The sequence below is a fragment of the Squalius cephalus genome (assembly GCF_949319135.1).
Source record: "Squalius cephalus genome assembly, chromosome: 1".
Taxonomy (NCBI): Eukaryota; Metazoa; Chordata; class Actinopteri; order Cypriniformes; family Leuciscidae; genus Squalius; species Squalius cephalus.
In genome coordinates, this window is record NC_137122.1 from 46178081 (window position 1) to 46195184 (window position 17104).

Here is a 17104-nt window from a genome sequence, read left to right on the forward strand (position 1 = left end):
CTGTATGTGTAAAAGACATCGACATTCGCCATGGAAGATAGCTTTACTGTCTCTGCCACATATTTTGCTATTGGGTAAATATGTATATTTATTGATAATTCATATGTTGTGTATATGTTGTGACCTATGATCGTCAAGGTTCAAAGAGTGCTTGTATATTTTTTTGACTTTTTTTGAAAGAGAGGTTGTGACTCCTTCACTGTCCCTTTGTTTCTTTGCTGTTCTACATCACTTGTTGTGATTGGTCGTTTCAATTTGTGAGACCTTTTAACCTTACATTTTTAAGATCCTCTCTCTCTCTCTCTCTCTCTCTCTCTAATCTCCTCTCTTTTTTGTCTATCTTCTGGTCATATTGATATGCAGAAGTTATCTGAAATTATCAAAGCACATTCCCTGATTTATTGTGTTCTTTCAATGCTTTCATGTTGCGACAATACAAAGGTGTGTATACTAACTGCAACACACGTGTATATAGGGTGCATATATGTGTACACATGTGCAATACACGCTATTTGAGCAATCTATTACTGTGACTATTAATCATTAAAAATTGCTGTCCCTTTGAATCTTGCTGTTGAATCCTGATGCATTTGTTTTTATTCAGCCTGTCTCTATTCATATAATAGATTTTGGAAAATTAAAAGGTTCTTTAAAATAAGGAAATCACTGATAATTATCAATAATGTATTATTATTTGTATTTTTTATTATATTTATATATATTTTTTATAAAACTTTTTAAATATTTTTTTATATTGTTATTTCATATTCTAATGTATTTTATGAGTATTTGTTATGTAATGCATGTAGAAATATTTTCATGGGTATTTATACCATGTTTTTCTATAGCATAATAGAAAATATAAATATTGTGAGTGTGAGATGCAAGTTTAGCCAAGGAATCATGTAATGAGGCTTTTTTTGTCATATAGTTTAGGTTATAGTTATAATTAATGATATATATATATATATATATATATACAGTAGTCAACATTTGAAGTGGATCAAAACCTTTAATCAAAGTTATACATCATATTATATAATTTTTTTAACTTGTAATTTGACATTACAGTTTCTTTTAAAAAATTATCAAAATCATACGAATTATGCTATTCTATAGTCAAAATTGTTTGTTTCTCTTCAATTCTCTTCTTAATTGTGGATAGAAAACAGATACAATGTAATGTAAACTGATATTTTAGACATTTATATTATATATACTTATATATATATATATATATATATATATATATATATATATATATATATATATATATATATATATATAAAAGGGTCTTTATTCTTGAAAATATGTAACTGCCTTAAAGGGGGTCCCTCAAAAGCAGGCCATCATAATTGGGGGTCTGGGGCATCAAAGAGTTTGAAAACCTCTGATTTAGGTCACGGAAGATAACAACTGGCTCCCCTATAATTTCAAAAGAATCTTGTGTATAAAGTAAGTGAGAAGTGGTTAAATGAGGGCGCATAGTGCACTGTAGTAAGATATTCATGCTCTACTACTCCATAGTAAAGCGGGCGTGGCTTCAATTGCAGCGCCTGTTTTCGCGTCACTTCATTCATCCCGCGGAACGCCCACTCGCGCGCCCACCCATGCTGACGCGGCTGCGCGTGTTTACGTGAGGCGAGTCGACTGCTCCCGTTTCCTGGCGGAGAAGATGGCGGCTCCTGGACCAGGGGAGTATTTCAGCGTCGGGAGCCATGTCTCCTGCCTCACATGTCTGGGGCAGCGCTTGCAAGGAGAGGTCGTCGCTTTTGACTACCCGTCCAAGATGCTGACTTTGAGTATCCTTTTATCGTCTCAGCTTGTCATTGAATCGTCGGGATCCACAACTGCAAGAGGCCTGGTCTGCGGGTATGCCAAAGATATTTTCACCACGGTGAAGTCAGTCCACTCGGCGTTCGCTTCCGTATTTCGCGCATGCCGAGTCAGGTGGTGCGCCTTCGAATCTCCGATTGGTTGTTAGATTCTTCTCTCTCGTGCTCTTTAGTTCGTTGCACGTGAGTGTAATACATCCTCTTTATGTCAATCAAACACAAATTTGGACTCGCACAACATGAAATTTAGCTCTAATGTGTTATGGTGTACTATAAGCAATATGGTGTTTCAAACGACGAATAATAGGCCTAAGTTAATTGTACTGGGTCATGTTCATAGAACAGCTTGAAATATCAGAGATTTTAAAAGTGCGCTGTAATGTAGCAAATGCTGTATTGAAGTTTTAATTGTCTAGTTATGCGGTATATATTGTCTATTTAGTGGTTCATTATGCTAATTTCTGTGGAGCATGAAACGCTCGCAAAGCCGTGGTAATGTCTGATTGACATCAGTGAGTCGAGTCTTTTGAATCGGTTCGCTGGCCCTTTCCGTGTATCATTTATATAATTTATCATATATCATTACGCCAGCTAATAGCTGCAAGTCAGTGTGTTTTGTTATGAGTAATCAAACTATGGAGAAAGTGTGACAAAACCGCCCAAAATGGTAATGGTTAACCATTTTCGTTATTATCCTCATGTCATTTTAATGTATGGTAATTTGTCATGTTTACACAATCTTAATTCTTTCACCACCGTAAATATAAAATGGCGTATGTATTATACATAAATGGAGAATCTCCCTTATTTTACTTAATTTGTTTGCAACCCTCAGATTTTTGTGAGAGCGAACAACGAGTCGGTGCATTTAGGTGAACTAGAAGATTTGATTCGCGCAGATTTCTTTTCCCTCAGTCGAACGGGTTCATAAATCGGTCTCAATGATTCATTAGTGAATTAGCCTCATTAAACAGTAATCTCAAGCTACTGGAAAGGTCATAAAAAAAAGTCTGGTAAATTCAACTTCGAAAACGTTGATACTTCTGACTTAAATGAAGGGGTTTAGCATGTTTATTTGTAGTATCGTTTGAACTGCAGTCCCGGCCTAAGTCATAATGGAAGTGAATGAGGGGTGGACAGGCTGTCAACTACAGCATTGATGCTCTCCCGTACACAGTTCTGCGCATGCGTGCTAAGGGGGCGTCAGCTAGCCTGAACGCTAACATCCGAGTTTCTCTGCCTGACACATAATGCGCATCCTAACACACAATCACTGTGGTGTGTGCATCTAAATTAAGCATTTCACTGCGTTTATACACAAAGTATATCATTTTCGTATGCACCATGCCCTATGGTATGGCTAACCTCCTGATGTGCTGCCATTCGTTACTATATGTTAAATACTTTTGTTTGAGGAGCCTTTAACTATACTAAATAGGGAGGTTTCTGAAACTTAATATAACTGCTTTTGTCAGACCTCTTCAGATGGTTAGCTCAGCCAGCTATTGCATTAGTTTTCCAATGACAGACTGTGGATAACCATCACCAAAAGAAGCTCAGTTTGGTCCTTGGTCTGAAAATGCATAGAAAGCCAAATTGCATGAAAGGTTATTTAAATGAAGCACAAAAATGTGGATATTTAAAGTCACCATGAAATCAAAATAGAGGGTACTATGTGCGTGACGTCACTGACGGCCAAAGTGACTGTGGTTACGCCCACTGCGTGACAAAAAGACTTAACATTGGCAGCACTGGTTTTTTAGCGTGAATGCCGCGAAAAACACACTAAACGCATCTAAAATGGAAAAGAGCTTTGAGATTTGACTATAAATAGTTTTGACAAGAAAGCTACAGAACACAGATATATATATATATATATATATATATATATATATATATATGTGAACACACAGATTTTGACCTACCTATATTGTATTTATATAAAGCGTTCATAGGCAAATTTGCTCTATTGTATTTCCCCAGTGTCCAAAATCAGGCACATATAAATGTCAGTGTTACAATCCCTTTTAGTCTAGAGAGAATAAGGCGTGCAACATTAAAATACTGAACGTGTACTGGAAAACATCTCACACACCAATCTAGTTTAAGTAAAGTGACAATTTATTACAATGAGAAACGAGATGAAAAGGACACCTCAAAATAATTGTTTACATAAATGTACAACTTATACAAACCAAAGAAAAGGTTCACAAAAGAAAGAGGTAAAGAGAAAAGAATTAGACAGTGCCAAATCAAAGAAAGAAGTAAAACCAAAACCAATCTTACTAGATAAACAAAACCATGTATAGTCTGACTAAATTAACATTCATCAAAGACAAAAACAAAAGATCTTCAGCGTCAAAGACGCCCTTAATATACTACTCTTGCTAACAAAAACGAAAAATACAAAGAGTTGCACGTGTTGCTAAACTAGTGTTCTATACACAATTGATAACTCATGTATATCACGTGATATCTCAGCTGTTCTTTTCTCTTCCCCGTTTAATAACAGGTCAAACAACCAGAACAGAAAAACGGCGAAATACTCAAAGAGAAAAGACAGCCCAAATGAGCCTCTATTACCAAGTTCTCAAAGAACACGTTTCTCAAAACACTAAAATGGTACAGGACAAACATGCATCACAAAACGATCAAGTGAAAGTAAGTGTGCTCTAGCGTGCAAATCATCTCCCGCTTCCCACACAGGTGCGCTCTTTATAGGCACATGACGCGCCCTCATTGGTGAAGCCGTGTTGTATCATCACCAAGCATTTCGATGATTGACAGATGGATGAACCAATCAGGTAGCCGCATCGTCCTGCTAAGAGTGAAAGTAAAGAGAGAAAGGGAAGGAAAAAAACAACTCCAAACAAATAATACCATAGGACGTAACAGTCAGGAAACACGATTCCTGGCTGCATGTCAATATCCATGGATCACTGGATCTTTGTAAGTTGTAAGGAACATTTATACAGAGTCCAACCTTTAGTTTAAACTGCTAATCGTTTGTTTTACTCACCTTTTCACCGTTTCCCCACAAATGCTACAAATCCAGTCATGCAGCAGCTCTTTTGCCACTCGTAAAGCTTGACAGCTGATGTAATGTAGAATTTGCTGACAACACTAGCTTGCTGCTTTGGGTTTCTTCCTGTTTTAAGTATTATTTTTTTCGAATAAGAAAAAATATAGGGCGAGACTTGACTGTATCGTTAAATGGTTGTGGTTTGCTATTGCTGTGATGTCATTTGAGTGACAGGTTGTCTTGTCCCTTGCGCGCTCCAAGTTGAATGCGGCTCATATCTGATTGCACTCTGTCATGCTAGTAAGCAGCCTCCGCCATGACACTCATCTCCTGAATGACAGACATTCATGTCATTTAATCCTGTTTGTTAACATGAGATTCTAAACGTGAAACTGGAGTGGAGAAATACACAGAGTAGGGCTTACAGCTGATATACAGCATTGATCCCATAATAATACCCATCTAGGAGGCTTCTATCTCATACATTGCTTTAATAAATACACATTTGCCAAACAACTACCTTGACTCTTGACCGTATCAGAATGTGCCCCGTCCAGTGGTAAACCCAACCTCAGCGATGTGGTGCTTGTTAACTTGGCCTATGTGTCCGAAGTGGACATCATCAGTGACCGTGCTGAAACTCCTCCCCCTTTAGCAACTCTCAATTTTAGCAAGGTGAGCCCAAATGACATCCCATTTTCTTCTGCTCTCTAGTAATCTATGATTAAGAAAGATGTTATAATTAATGTCATCTTGTTTCTCCATTGCTGTTTTCAGCTTGTGAATCGAGCACGGGCGGAAAAGGAAGATAAGTTGTCTCAAGCTTATGCAATTAGTGCTGGTGTTTCTGTAGAGGGTCAACTGCTGTTCCAGACCATTCATAAAACGTAAGTGAGACTCGAATTGATACGTTCACTTTCAATTGGCTAACCTTTGGGCTTTTCCGCAATTCGTCTTTTCCCAAGCAATTAATTAATGTGATTTAATTACCTGAAAAAATAAAGAAAAGGATTACTTTTAGTCATTTTAGTTACTTTTGATGTAATTGCTAGATTATAAAGCAGTTCTATATAAAACAATAGTGGATTTAACATCAAAATGTAACGTCTAATGATAAAATGTTTTTAATGTAACTTTCTCCCTTTAAATACTTTGGTCAGTTCAAGAATAATTGATTCAATTTTATATTATAAAACTGTTCTTTTAATTCTTTCAAATAAATATCTATCCTTGTATTGTTCAACTGGCCGAGAGAGTAATTCATACAATAATCTTATTACACCGTTGAAAATGTAATAAGTAGCTAGTAATTAATGACTTTTTTAGAGTAACTTACCCAACACTGATCACAGTCTATACTAATTGAAACTGATATCTGGATCTATATGTTCTGCTTTAGAGCTCTGTTTATTATGGTGAACGATCCTCAGAATTGTGTATAAATTAAGAGATGTGATTATATCAAGCAACTTTATCTTGAACAGAATGAATCACTCACTTTCTTCCTCCTCGTCTTCATCCGCAGCATCAAAGACTGCAAATGGCAGGAGAAAAACATCCTAGTGATGGATGATGTGGTCATCAGTCCGCCATACCAAGTGGACAACTGTAAAGGCAAAGAGGGCAGCGCTTTAAGCCACGTGCGGAAAATAGTAAGTCGTCTCAACTCTGCACTGTATTGTACACTAGTGTTAAAATGTTTAGGGTCAGTATGTATATATATATATATATATATATATATATATATATATATATATATATATATATATATATATATATATATATATATATATATATATATAATTTTTTTTTTTTTTTTTTTTTTTTTTTATGAAATTAATACATTTGTTTAGCAAGGACACATTAAATTGATTTCTTGTCAAAGAATCCTGAAAAAGATGTATTTTGGTTTCCATATAGATTAAGCAGCACGGCTGTTTTCAACAGTGATAATAATCAGAAATGTTTCTTGAGCATCAAATCATCATTAAAATGATTTCTGAAGGATCATGTGACACTGAAGACTGGAAAATTCAGCTTTAAAATCACTCAGGAATAAATTACATTTTAAAATATATTCAAATACATATATTTTAATGTATTTGTTGGGGACAGATGAGCACTTCAATAGGTTTTTGCTCATTTTCTTTTAGAAATAAGTCGGCACAGGACAGAAAATTGATCAGGTTGCTTTAATGAGTCTTTAAAGAGATAGTTCACCCAAAAATAAATGCTATCATTTATTTACTCACCCTCATGCCGTTCCAAACCCGTAAGACTTTCATTCATCTTCAGAACACAAATGAAGATCTTTTTGACGAAATCTGAGAGCTTTCTGCCCCTCAATTGACCGCTACGCAAATTACACTTTGACACTTCAAAAAGTTCATAAAGAGATTGTAAAACGAATCCATATGAATTGAGTGGTTTAGTCCAAAATGTTCTAATAAGACTCGCTTTATGAACAGATTGAATTTAGGCTTATATTCGCATAATATAAACATTTAGCAACTCGCACATCAGTTGTGATAGTAAATGGTAAATGCTCAAGCATGTTCGCTCGACGTGCAAGAACCAAAGAGGTTAATTCGCATGTTACGCAACACGTTTGAGCTTCAGCAAGAACCAATGAGGTTCATTCTCGTGTGTTACGCAGCACGTTTGAGATTTCACAAGAACAAGTGAGGTTCATTTTCGTGTTACGCAGCACGTTTGAGCTTCCACAAGAACCAATGAGGTTTGTTCTCGTACGTCAAGCAGGTTCAGTAGTTTCTGTTTATATTTTTTAATCAGTGTTTAAGTGTGAATAATAGCTAAATACCTCAATTAAATCTGTTCATCATAAAAAAACAATTGTCTCTTCAGAAAATTTGTACTAAACCACAGTGGCATGGGCATGTTTCAGAAATATTGTATTTGAATATTCGGGCTCATAAAAATCGAATATTCGTTTATTTAAATGGCGTTTAACGAGAAAGACTTTTTTTTTTTTTTTTTTTTTTTTTTTTTTTTAGTTTTTGAAGAACAAAAGCAATTAAACTCAAGCAGCCGAACGGAAAAACGCCAATAAAGCAGACTGCGCAGTTATCGTACAGAACGTACGTATGCACTCGAGTCAGTATGGTTATCGTATTTCACGTTCATGTTGAGAAAAACAATAATACCAGCAGTAGAAGTTTCTAACAGCACTTTGCGTTTTCTGTTCTTAAACCTGTCTCCCTTAACGAAACTTAAAGGAAGCATATGTCTCAAAATAATTTTGCTATCAGATAAGTTAAAGATTCACTCGGGGTATAACTGCGCTTTACCTGCAGTCGTGAATTCAGTGATGGACCGCTGTCTTTCCTTATTCGACTGCTGTTTGGATTTATTGAAATTTCTCATTGTGGTGGTGTCGTGATATTATATTTTATTTAAAGTAATTTCATTTTGTAATTTAGTTAGATCATTTCCATCCAAGTAATTCCAAACGAAAAAAAAAAAATCTTCATTTGTGTTCCGAAGATGAACGAAAGACTTACGGGTTTGGAGCAACATGAGGGTAAGTAGTTAATGACAGAATTTCCATTTTTTGGGTGAACTACTATCCCTTTAAGGTTGAACAAGTCAGCTTTTAGATTTCATAGAATCATTTTCCTCAGGAATTTACAGACATAAGGTACAAGCATTAACTCATATTAAATGGAAATTAATAAAAAAAAAAAAAATTACCATTAATATCCTGTTGATATAAATAACATAATTATATTATTGTGTGGTGTTTTACTGTTCTAACCTGTGTCCTCTGTCCAAAGGTTGAGAAACATTTTCGGGATGTGGAGAGCCAAAAATCAGTGCCGCATTCACAACAAGCTCAACAAACACAGAAGGACTCTGCTTTATCATCATGAGCCCAGGCTCAGAGAGAGGAAACAATATGCTGACAAAGGAAGTGTTGTTTGTTTTAAATTAATAATTTCTGATGGGTTTTTTTTTTTTTTTTTTTTTTTTTTTTTAAACCAATCGCCAGACAAAGGTTGAGATAGCTGATACTCAGCGTTTTGAGCAGGGATGACGGTCCTACACATCTGAAGAGAAAAAAATGCTTCCACTGACAAAAGAGAGGGCAAAAATAGAGTGCTGTCTTAGAATATCATTTCATATAGAAAACATGCTTTCCAACATCATTAACTCACTAAATCTACCATGCTGGATCTCCAGTTTTTTCCCTCCTGTCATTAAATAACCCATGTGTTTTATTCATCTCATTTGGTTAGCCACCAAAAACTACATTTTCACATTTTCTGTTCAAATCCATGATCTTACTTTGTGCCACATTTTTTAGTGGTAGAAAGGGTGTGAGGGTGGAACCAAAACAATTTTCCCAAGTTAGACTGGATAACTATTGTATGATTTATTTTGTAGGTTTAGGATTATAGAGGGCTGAAGGCACAGTATGGGAAATTGAATTGCACTTAGCATCTACCCAACATCTTATTTTTATATAAAACTCCCTTTTTTTTTACTTTTGTCACTTTTTAAGTGATAGACGAAGGAGTAACACTCTTGAGTGCTGTAAGCATCCTTTCAGTTTACTTGTAGAACGTGGTCTTGTTGTCTCTCTTCAGCTCCAGGTGCAGTTGACCAAGAGAGAAATGGAGAGCCAAGACTACTTGGCGGTATATTATTGTCATTTTCTTCCATATTGGTCCTGTACTTGCCATTTTGAATACCTCTTCCATAGTGGGACCATTTTCTATGATGCAATGTTTGTTTGTATTATTACTATTATTATTATTTCCAAACACATCCAAACTGGAAGGGTACATGCAGTGACCAATGAGAGACTCACACCTCTCTTTGACTTCTTGCATTCCTTCGTTATTCCAGCGACGGTCAATTTTCTTCAGATATGTGTCAGCGTAAGACGGCTCATATCTTGCTCATCTCTCGCGACAGAACTGATCTCTTTCTGAACGGGAATATTTGTAATCACCTGTTTGGGAAAAAGAAATGTTAAAGTGATATCTTGCCATGTTAAGAGACTGGGACGGGGGGTATGGGTGGCATTGGCTCGAAGCCAAAATCCTCCCCGTCCCAGCCTCGTGAACCTCGTAGCCTGATTGAGGCTCAAGCAGTGGCGCCAAGCTGTGACGTGTATCCGGGTTGCATACCAGTTTATATCGCTGTGTGTTGACAAGGATGCTGTTCGCCTATAGGTTTCTTTCGCAGTATTTTATTTTTTATTTTAAATAGTTATGAAGAAATAAAAAAAGAGAAAAATCTCACTTGTCTTGTTTTTATCCCTCTTTTATTTTAGTCAGAATTGGTTAATGTTCATTTGTTTAACTTGTTAAATTATATACTGTTAGCCTATAATAATGGTCTGAGTCAACTGGTTGTCTTCCACTGCATCTTCAATAGTAACCCCATATTCTGTAGTCACATAATGGGGACAGTAAAAGTTGGTGACTCATTTTCAGTGAATCAAAGGGGATCCCTTGCCATTGTTTAATGAGTTTGAATAGATATTTACAGCCAAAATATGCCTTTGACTGGAATGAATCATTGATGTTGAGGGTTTTTCCATTATTCATGTACAAACATATGCATTATTTAATCCTACATGATCTCATATTTCTGCCTCTGACCCCCATTGCACATGGTGTTGGGTTGGACCGCTGAGCCCTGAGTTTGGCACGTTCACCCAAATGTGACAGAGTGGGTTTTGTACTTTAAACAAAAAGAAACGCCAGACATAATAGTAGGGACTTTTAGTCTTAATTTTTTGTCATGTAACCAAAATGAATGGTGACTGAATGAGGCTTTCATTCATGCATAACTTTGTGTACCACGGAAAAAAGAAACGTATAGTAGGATATGGGTATCAAATGGTCAGTAAATAATGACTTGATTTCGGGTATACTGTCTCTTTAAGTCGGCATATAAGGCGGATCCGTTCAAAATGGGTTAAAAACGGTGAAACCTTTGCGTAATCCGCTTGCGCCTTTAAAAATCCATTTGAGACTAAATTCAGGGGATATACAGCAGTAATTCTGTGTTATATAATAAATCTCTCGGCTGCCATTGACATATTTCTAAATTTAAACATCTAGAATTTGGCTGACATTGTTGTGCGTAATTAAATCACATTGGACACTATAAGAACTTTATATAAAGTTATTTTAAATAAACAGAAAATGCAAAGTTGGCAACATTATACAAGGATATCCGTGGTTTAAAACGTATTGGATTATGACCAAATGTGACATCTGCCCCTGCCCTTCAGAGAGCACAAACTGTTATTTTGAGTCCAATCTTTTCGACTCATCTTAAATCGTTTGAAATAGATTGATTGATACAAATATCGCTCTGGAAATGTTTGTGTAAATGAATATACATGAAGTCATAAATACATAGGATTTTAATACATTAAAATAATTTATTAAAATAAACAAAAGTTTAAGCACACTGATGTTAATGAATTTTAGCACGGTTTAATGCATTTCTAAATTAGCCTACTGTTTTGTTTTGTTTTTTAGCTGAATCATGGCTGCAGCCAACTGAACTGGCTCCAAAAAAAAAAAAAAAAAAAAATCATCGCAAATTAATGCGCACGGTTCTCTGAAACAACCTGTTTGAAAGAACCGATTCGCGGAAACGAGTCTGTCTTCCCATCACTTGTGCGCTGCTTGTCTTGGTGTGGAGCCGGAGTAATTGGGAAAAAACGCTGACAAGAAGAAATATATATATATATTCCGTATATTTAGAGGAGGAAAGGAATAAAACAGTATAACAATAACTGTTTTTACGCATTATTTATTTGTATACTGCTACTACTAGTAGTAGTAGGCCTACGTATGTAATTTATTACTGTTTATTGTGTGTGTGACCGTGTGGGGAGGGGGGGCTTGGAAATTGAGTCGCATATGGTTTTAAGGCGATTAAGTGCTTCTGACAGACATTCCAGCTGCACTGCAGACTGCGAATATTCTGCTGATCTGTAAAAGTCTGTCCTAAACAAATGGAAACTGCGTTTATCTCGCTCCTCTTCCGTAGAAAGCTGAGGATCCGTTGATCGACGTCCTGGTCAAACATTTCACGTTTTGTAGAGCTCCAGGTAGATCTCTGGAATCTGTCATGTTGCCTTCTGTCGCGATGCTTTTACTCTTTCTTTCTCCGTCGAGGAGCTCAAGACTGTGTAGTCACCTCTGCCAGTGCTATGAACACTCAGACCTGGTGGATTGCCATGCCAGGGGTTTTGAGGATATTCCACATGGACTTCCCCACGGCACCTGGCTCCTAGACCTTGGAGGAAACAAGCTTACGGAGATCCGGAGTCGAGCTTTCGCTGGCCTTTGGTCTTTACGTATTCTAGTGCTCTCGGACAGCAGCATCCAGGTTCTTCATACGCAGGTAGGACCATTTAGGCTATTCAATCCATATGCATAGCCTACTCAAAAAGAAAAGTTTTTTATTGCCATTGATATTCCATGAAGAACATTAACATTCAGGGAACCTTTCCATAAAGGTTCTTTACACTCTTAAAAATAAAGATTCCTAAAGGGGGACCTAACCTAACTTAAAACTAAGAACCATTTTTTCGTTGTGTGAAGAACATTTAAAAAAATCTTGTGGAAGTGAAAAGTTCCATGGATGTTAAAGGTTCTTCAAAATGAACCATTATTTAGTGGAAAAACGGTTCTACAGATTATTAAATTGTGTTCTTTACAATAAGAAAAAAAATGACCTGGTTTCACAGACAGCCCAGATAGCATATAGGGGACAGCGGGGCACAACGTAACACACTTGTACTAAAATGATGGCCAGTCATTAATATGTTTACATTCATTAATATATTCATACAGTTCTTTCTTTGTATGAATATATGAATGAATGTAAACATATTAATGACTGGCCATCATTTTAGTACAACACTTGTTTTAAATACTTCTTCCACACATGCTAGCATGACGAAACTTTGTGTATTTAGCCTACTAGTTGCCATATCAACACTAGAGAAAAAATTGCCCACAATTCTTACACTGAAATAAAATAAAATAAAAACTGAGAGTCAATGTTCAGAAATTACTAATTATTAATATGTTTTGAACTATGTTGTATAGCTGTGTTTTCCTGTGTTCGTAGTCAAACTTAAAAAATGCCATTATTTTATATGAAAAAGTTAATTGAGAAAATATTTTAGTTTGTCTTGTATTTTTGTTTGATTGGATCAGATAGCATTTTAATCTGTCATATGGTTATGTTACAATGTGCCTCTTACATGTTACAATGTATGGGGCATTGTCACATTTCACTTCCATTCTTAGCCTATATCAAGAAAAAAGTGTATAGGCTACTGTATTAATAAAACAAAACCACATCATTGTACTAGACATGTGTGGAATTAATGTGGGAAAAAATAAATACTCTGAACCCTAAGTAGATTTAAACAAACTGAGAAAGTAAAAAAGCATTACTTTGTGCCCCACTCTCCCATCGGCCTGAGCTCGGCTGCCCCGCGGCGCCTGCGGCTCAGACTCGGCATCGGCGTGTGTTAACGCCCCGATTCCGGCTTGATTGCGGCAGTGTCAGTAATGTCTGGCTCATATGAATTAACTATAAATTGATTCTTATTAAAGTTACTAACTTATTAAAGTTATTCAGAGAAGAGCAGTGAATTATTCTCTCATTTTCTTTTGTTGTTTGATTAACATTAAATGACAGAGAGAGCAGAAGGTTTATTAGGCTGCTGTCACTTTAAGACCTAATTTACTAACAAGCATTTGATTACTTACCCAGCTGTTATGTCACTGAAGACAACTGAATGCGTTTTTTAAAGGACCCAAGACGGACATTTTTGCATGTATTTGTCCATTTAAGCCCAGAGTAGCCTGTACTTGTCCATGTTTCTCTCCATCTTGGATTGCACGTGCAGAAAGCCGCCTCTTTCGCAGCTCAATACACTTTTACAGGTGGCATTAGATGATTCGGCTGATTTGTATGTTACGTATGGGCGACAACACACCACTTTAAAGGAAGGAACGGAAAGCAGAATCATGTTTTTATAATCGTTGGAAGCCAAAATCAAAATTGAAACTTAAACCCAGCCCAAAATTACTACTAAACTGCTACTTTATCTGTATCTGATTCAGAACGAGCAGAAATCTGTGAGAAATATAACGACCCAATGACAAAAGAACTGATAAAAATAAGCTGTTATGTAGGCAAAAGCCTTGTGGGCACCGCTGTGTCATATGCCATTGCTGTTCACAAAGCAACCACCGTTCGAGTTTTAGCTCGAGGTTCAGGCTTATTTGTGCATCAATGACGTTAACAGCGACTAGTCGATTCGATTTTAATCACATAAATGTCAACTTTTTAAAAATCTGCAGTCATTCAACCTCTACCGTATACATTTAACCAAATGTCTGTTTCCCCACAGGCTTTTTTCTCTCTGTCCTTTCTGGAGAAGCTGGACATGAGTCGTAACAACCTCACTAAGATCCCTCCTAATTTCTCTGAGAGCCTGTCTTCCCTGCGTGAATTGCGGCTGGACCACAATGCACTGGTGCTGTTGAAACCTCCAGGCCTAGAACATCTGGAGAACCTTGAGAAGCTGGACCTCAGCCACAATCGTATCCAATCTGTTGAACCTGGCGCGTTCCGTGGCCTGTCCCGCCTGCGCCACCTTTACCTCCAAGGGAACCACCTGGGTGTTCTGCGAGAGGGATCCCTCACCATGCTGCCCGGACTGGAAGTTCTGCTTCTGGGGAACAACAACATCTCTCGGATCGAGGTTAATGCACTAGCACCATTGCACAGTCTTTCTCTGTTGGGCTTGGAGGCGAATCATCTGGAACACCTGAACTTCAAGACATTGCTGAGCTTGCACACGGCTGCTACGCACCTGCAGTTGGCTGGGAACCCGTGGAACTGTGACTGCGACCTGCACCGTGTCTTCAGCAAGCTGCTTAGTGTGCGGCACCTCCTTGTGGACGACTATCACAACGTAACATGTCGGGAGCCCTGGCAGCTTGCCGGAGCCTCTTTGGCTTGGGTGGACAGCCAGTTGTGTGTGGCTGAGACCGTTACTGTGTTAGTCATCACTGCTACTGTGATTGTGACCGTCTTTGGTGCCTTGGTCATGGCGGAGAGAAAACGCAAGAGAAAATACTGGGAACAGAATGAGGGGGAACCGCAAGAGCAGTGAGGTGACTTATACAGGAGGACAATACAGATTGAAAATACAGATACGATGGTCTTGCTTTGGCCTCTTTTCCCAACAAAGAGCAAATACACTGATTAAAGCGAGAAACTGGACTGATACCATTTGTTCTGAGTTGATGTGGTGATTGAAATTGAGACTTTTATAATGTAAATCTTGAATAAAAGTATTGGTAACTTGAATCTGATGTAAATCTTTCTAATATGGGATGTTTTCAGATTACAATCTGTGCTAGCTAACCAATTAGTTGTGTATGTGTTATGAATTATATGACAGTATAGTAGCCTCTTTCAGACATCCTCTTTGCCTTTTACAAACTCTTGTCAAAAGCTACCTTCAACTCATTACATGTACATAAAACGGCAAGGTTTTTTTTTTTTTACTTTTGATTTGTTCCTTCTCTCTCTCTCGGTCTGTCGATGTTTTATTCTGTTTCAATAGGATATGTTTATAATTATGTTCCTTAGTACAATAAAAACAAAATATATTAATACATTTAAATTGTATTTACTAGTCCCTTCTGACAAAACTCATCGTCTGCATCTATAGGCAGTGACTTGCCTCGTTGCCTTATCAGGCAATGACTTTAGAGGCAGCATTTGTGTACGAAGGTACAGGTACCTCATGAAACTGATTTTAGACGGGCTTCTGTGTCAGCGTAACGGCTAAAAGATCTACAGCTAAACAGAGGTGATCACCAAGAAAATATTTAATTGCTACAGTAGGAATTTCTGCCATCATGTCAAAAGGACTCAAGGACACATTCTGCCAAAAGCCATCAGGTGTCCTTATATGCCCAAAACACTGTTAAATTAATTTCCTTCTGGTTGGCTGTAAAGCCTAAAAGCTTAATTCTCTGCAACTGCTGTCAAAGGATTACACATCAATTAATGCGCATGCTTCCTCAAGCACCCTTATTGAACTTTCAAATCATAATTTCATGATACAGATTTAGTATTATTGCACATGGGGAAGCCCTTTTGGTTATTAAATCGATATGTTTTTTTTTTTTAAAGTACAAAATCAAGCACAAAAAGTTAGCTTTACACTTAAGTCGAATCCGTATGTTCGTTTGTAAGTTATTTTACTTTAAATATTTTTCTTACACAAACTCATCGCTTTGCTTCAAAAGGCCTTTATTAACCCCCCGGAGCCACGTGGAGTTCGTTTATGACGGATGGATGCTCTTTTTTGAGCTTTAAACTGATGGTTGCAATTCACTGCCATTATAAAGCTCGGAAGCGTCAGGGTGTTTATTAATATAACTCCGGTTGTATTCATCTGAAAGAAGTAAGTAATATACCTAGGATGGTTTAAGGGTGAGTAAATCATGGGGTAATTTTCATTTTAAATTGAACTTCTCCCTTAAGGCCCGTTCACACCAAGAGCGATAACTATAAATGATAACTTAATTAACGTCCACACCAACGTACAATAACATTCTGTTTATTATAAACGCACTGCAGTTTTGTCACTGCCTCTTTAAATGCTTGCGCTGGTTGCTTTATAGTCGGGTGGATTCTGAATGGATGTCAATGTTTTTATTGTTCATCAGCTGAAAAAAAAAAAAAAATGTCTAAAAGTGATTCCAACAACATTGCCGTTATTGTCTCAGAACGGAAAGCACAGGATTATGGGATATCAAAGGCAGCGAAAGATACATCTATGCTGCCTTCAAAAATCGATCAGATGAAGGGAGACAATCCCTTAGAAATATATCAGGAGACAAGAAGTGAAGCTAACTTTGGATTCGGATGTGCTTTGATGCCTTCCAACCTTGCAGTGCATCCTCCAAAGGCAGCATTTGTAAGTTTTCGGACACAGCCATCATGTGTCCTTGTATGCCAAAAACAAACTGTTAAAGTCCCCCTGTGGTGAAAATATCTATGTGGTGTTTTTAATATGCTTTAAGACAAACTATGTGCAAATTCATAAGTCAAGACCATCTGAGATGAGCTTTGGCCCAGAGAACTCGGCATCATAGAACAGATGTATAGCTTTCTCCTTGCGTAACAGAGATTCAATTTCTTCATGCAGCGT

The 17104-nt window shown here is 37.1% G+C and overlaps 2 protein-coding genes across 2 annotated transcripts; both read left to right on the forward strand.

Annotated features, from left to right (window-relative positions):
* Positions 1-1616: 1616 nt before the first annotated feature.
* Positions 1617-11412, forward strand: lsm12a (LSM12 homolog a). The gene is made up of 5 exons (XM_079875251.1): positions 1617-1802; positions 5399-5532; positions 5635-5744; positions 6383-6509; positions 8652-11412. The coding sequence occupies exons 1-5, from the start codon at positions 1676-1678 to the stop codon at positions 8745-8747; spliced, it is 594 nt and encodes a 197-aa protein (XP_079731377.1). The 5' UTR covers positions 1617-1675; the 3' UTR covers positions 8748-11412.
* Positions 11413-11606: 194 nt separating this feature from the next.
* LOC307155134 (uncharacterized protein) lies at positions 11607-16416 on the forward strand. Its single transcript, XM_079865582.1, has 2 exons — positions 11607-12252; positions 14282-16416. The coding sequence occupies exons 1-2, from the start codon at positions 11977-11979 to the stop codon at positions 15047-15049; spliced, it is 1044 nt and encodes a 347-aa protein (XP_079721708.1). The 5' UTR covers positions 11607-11976; the 3' UTR covers positions 15050-16416.
* The last annotated feature ends 688 nt before the right edge of the window (positions 16417-17104 follow it).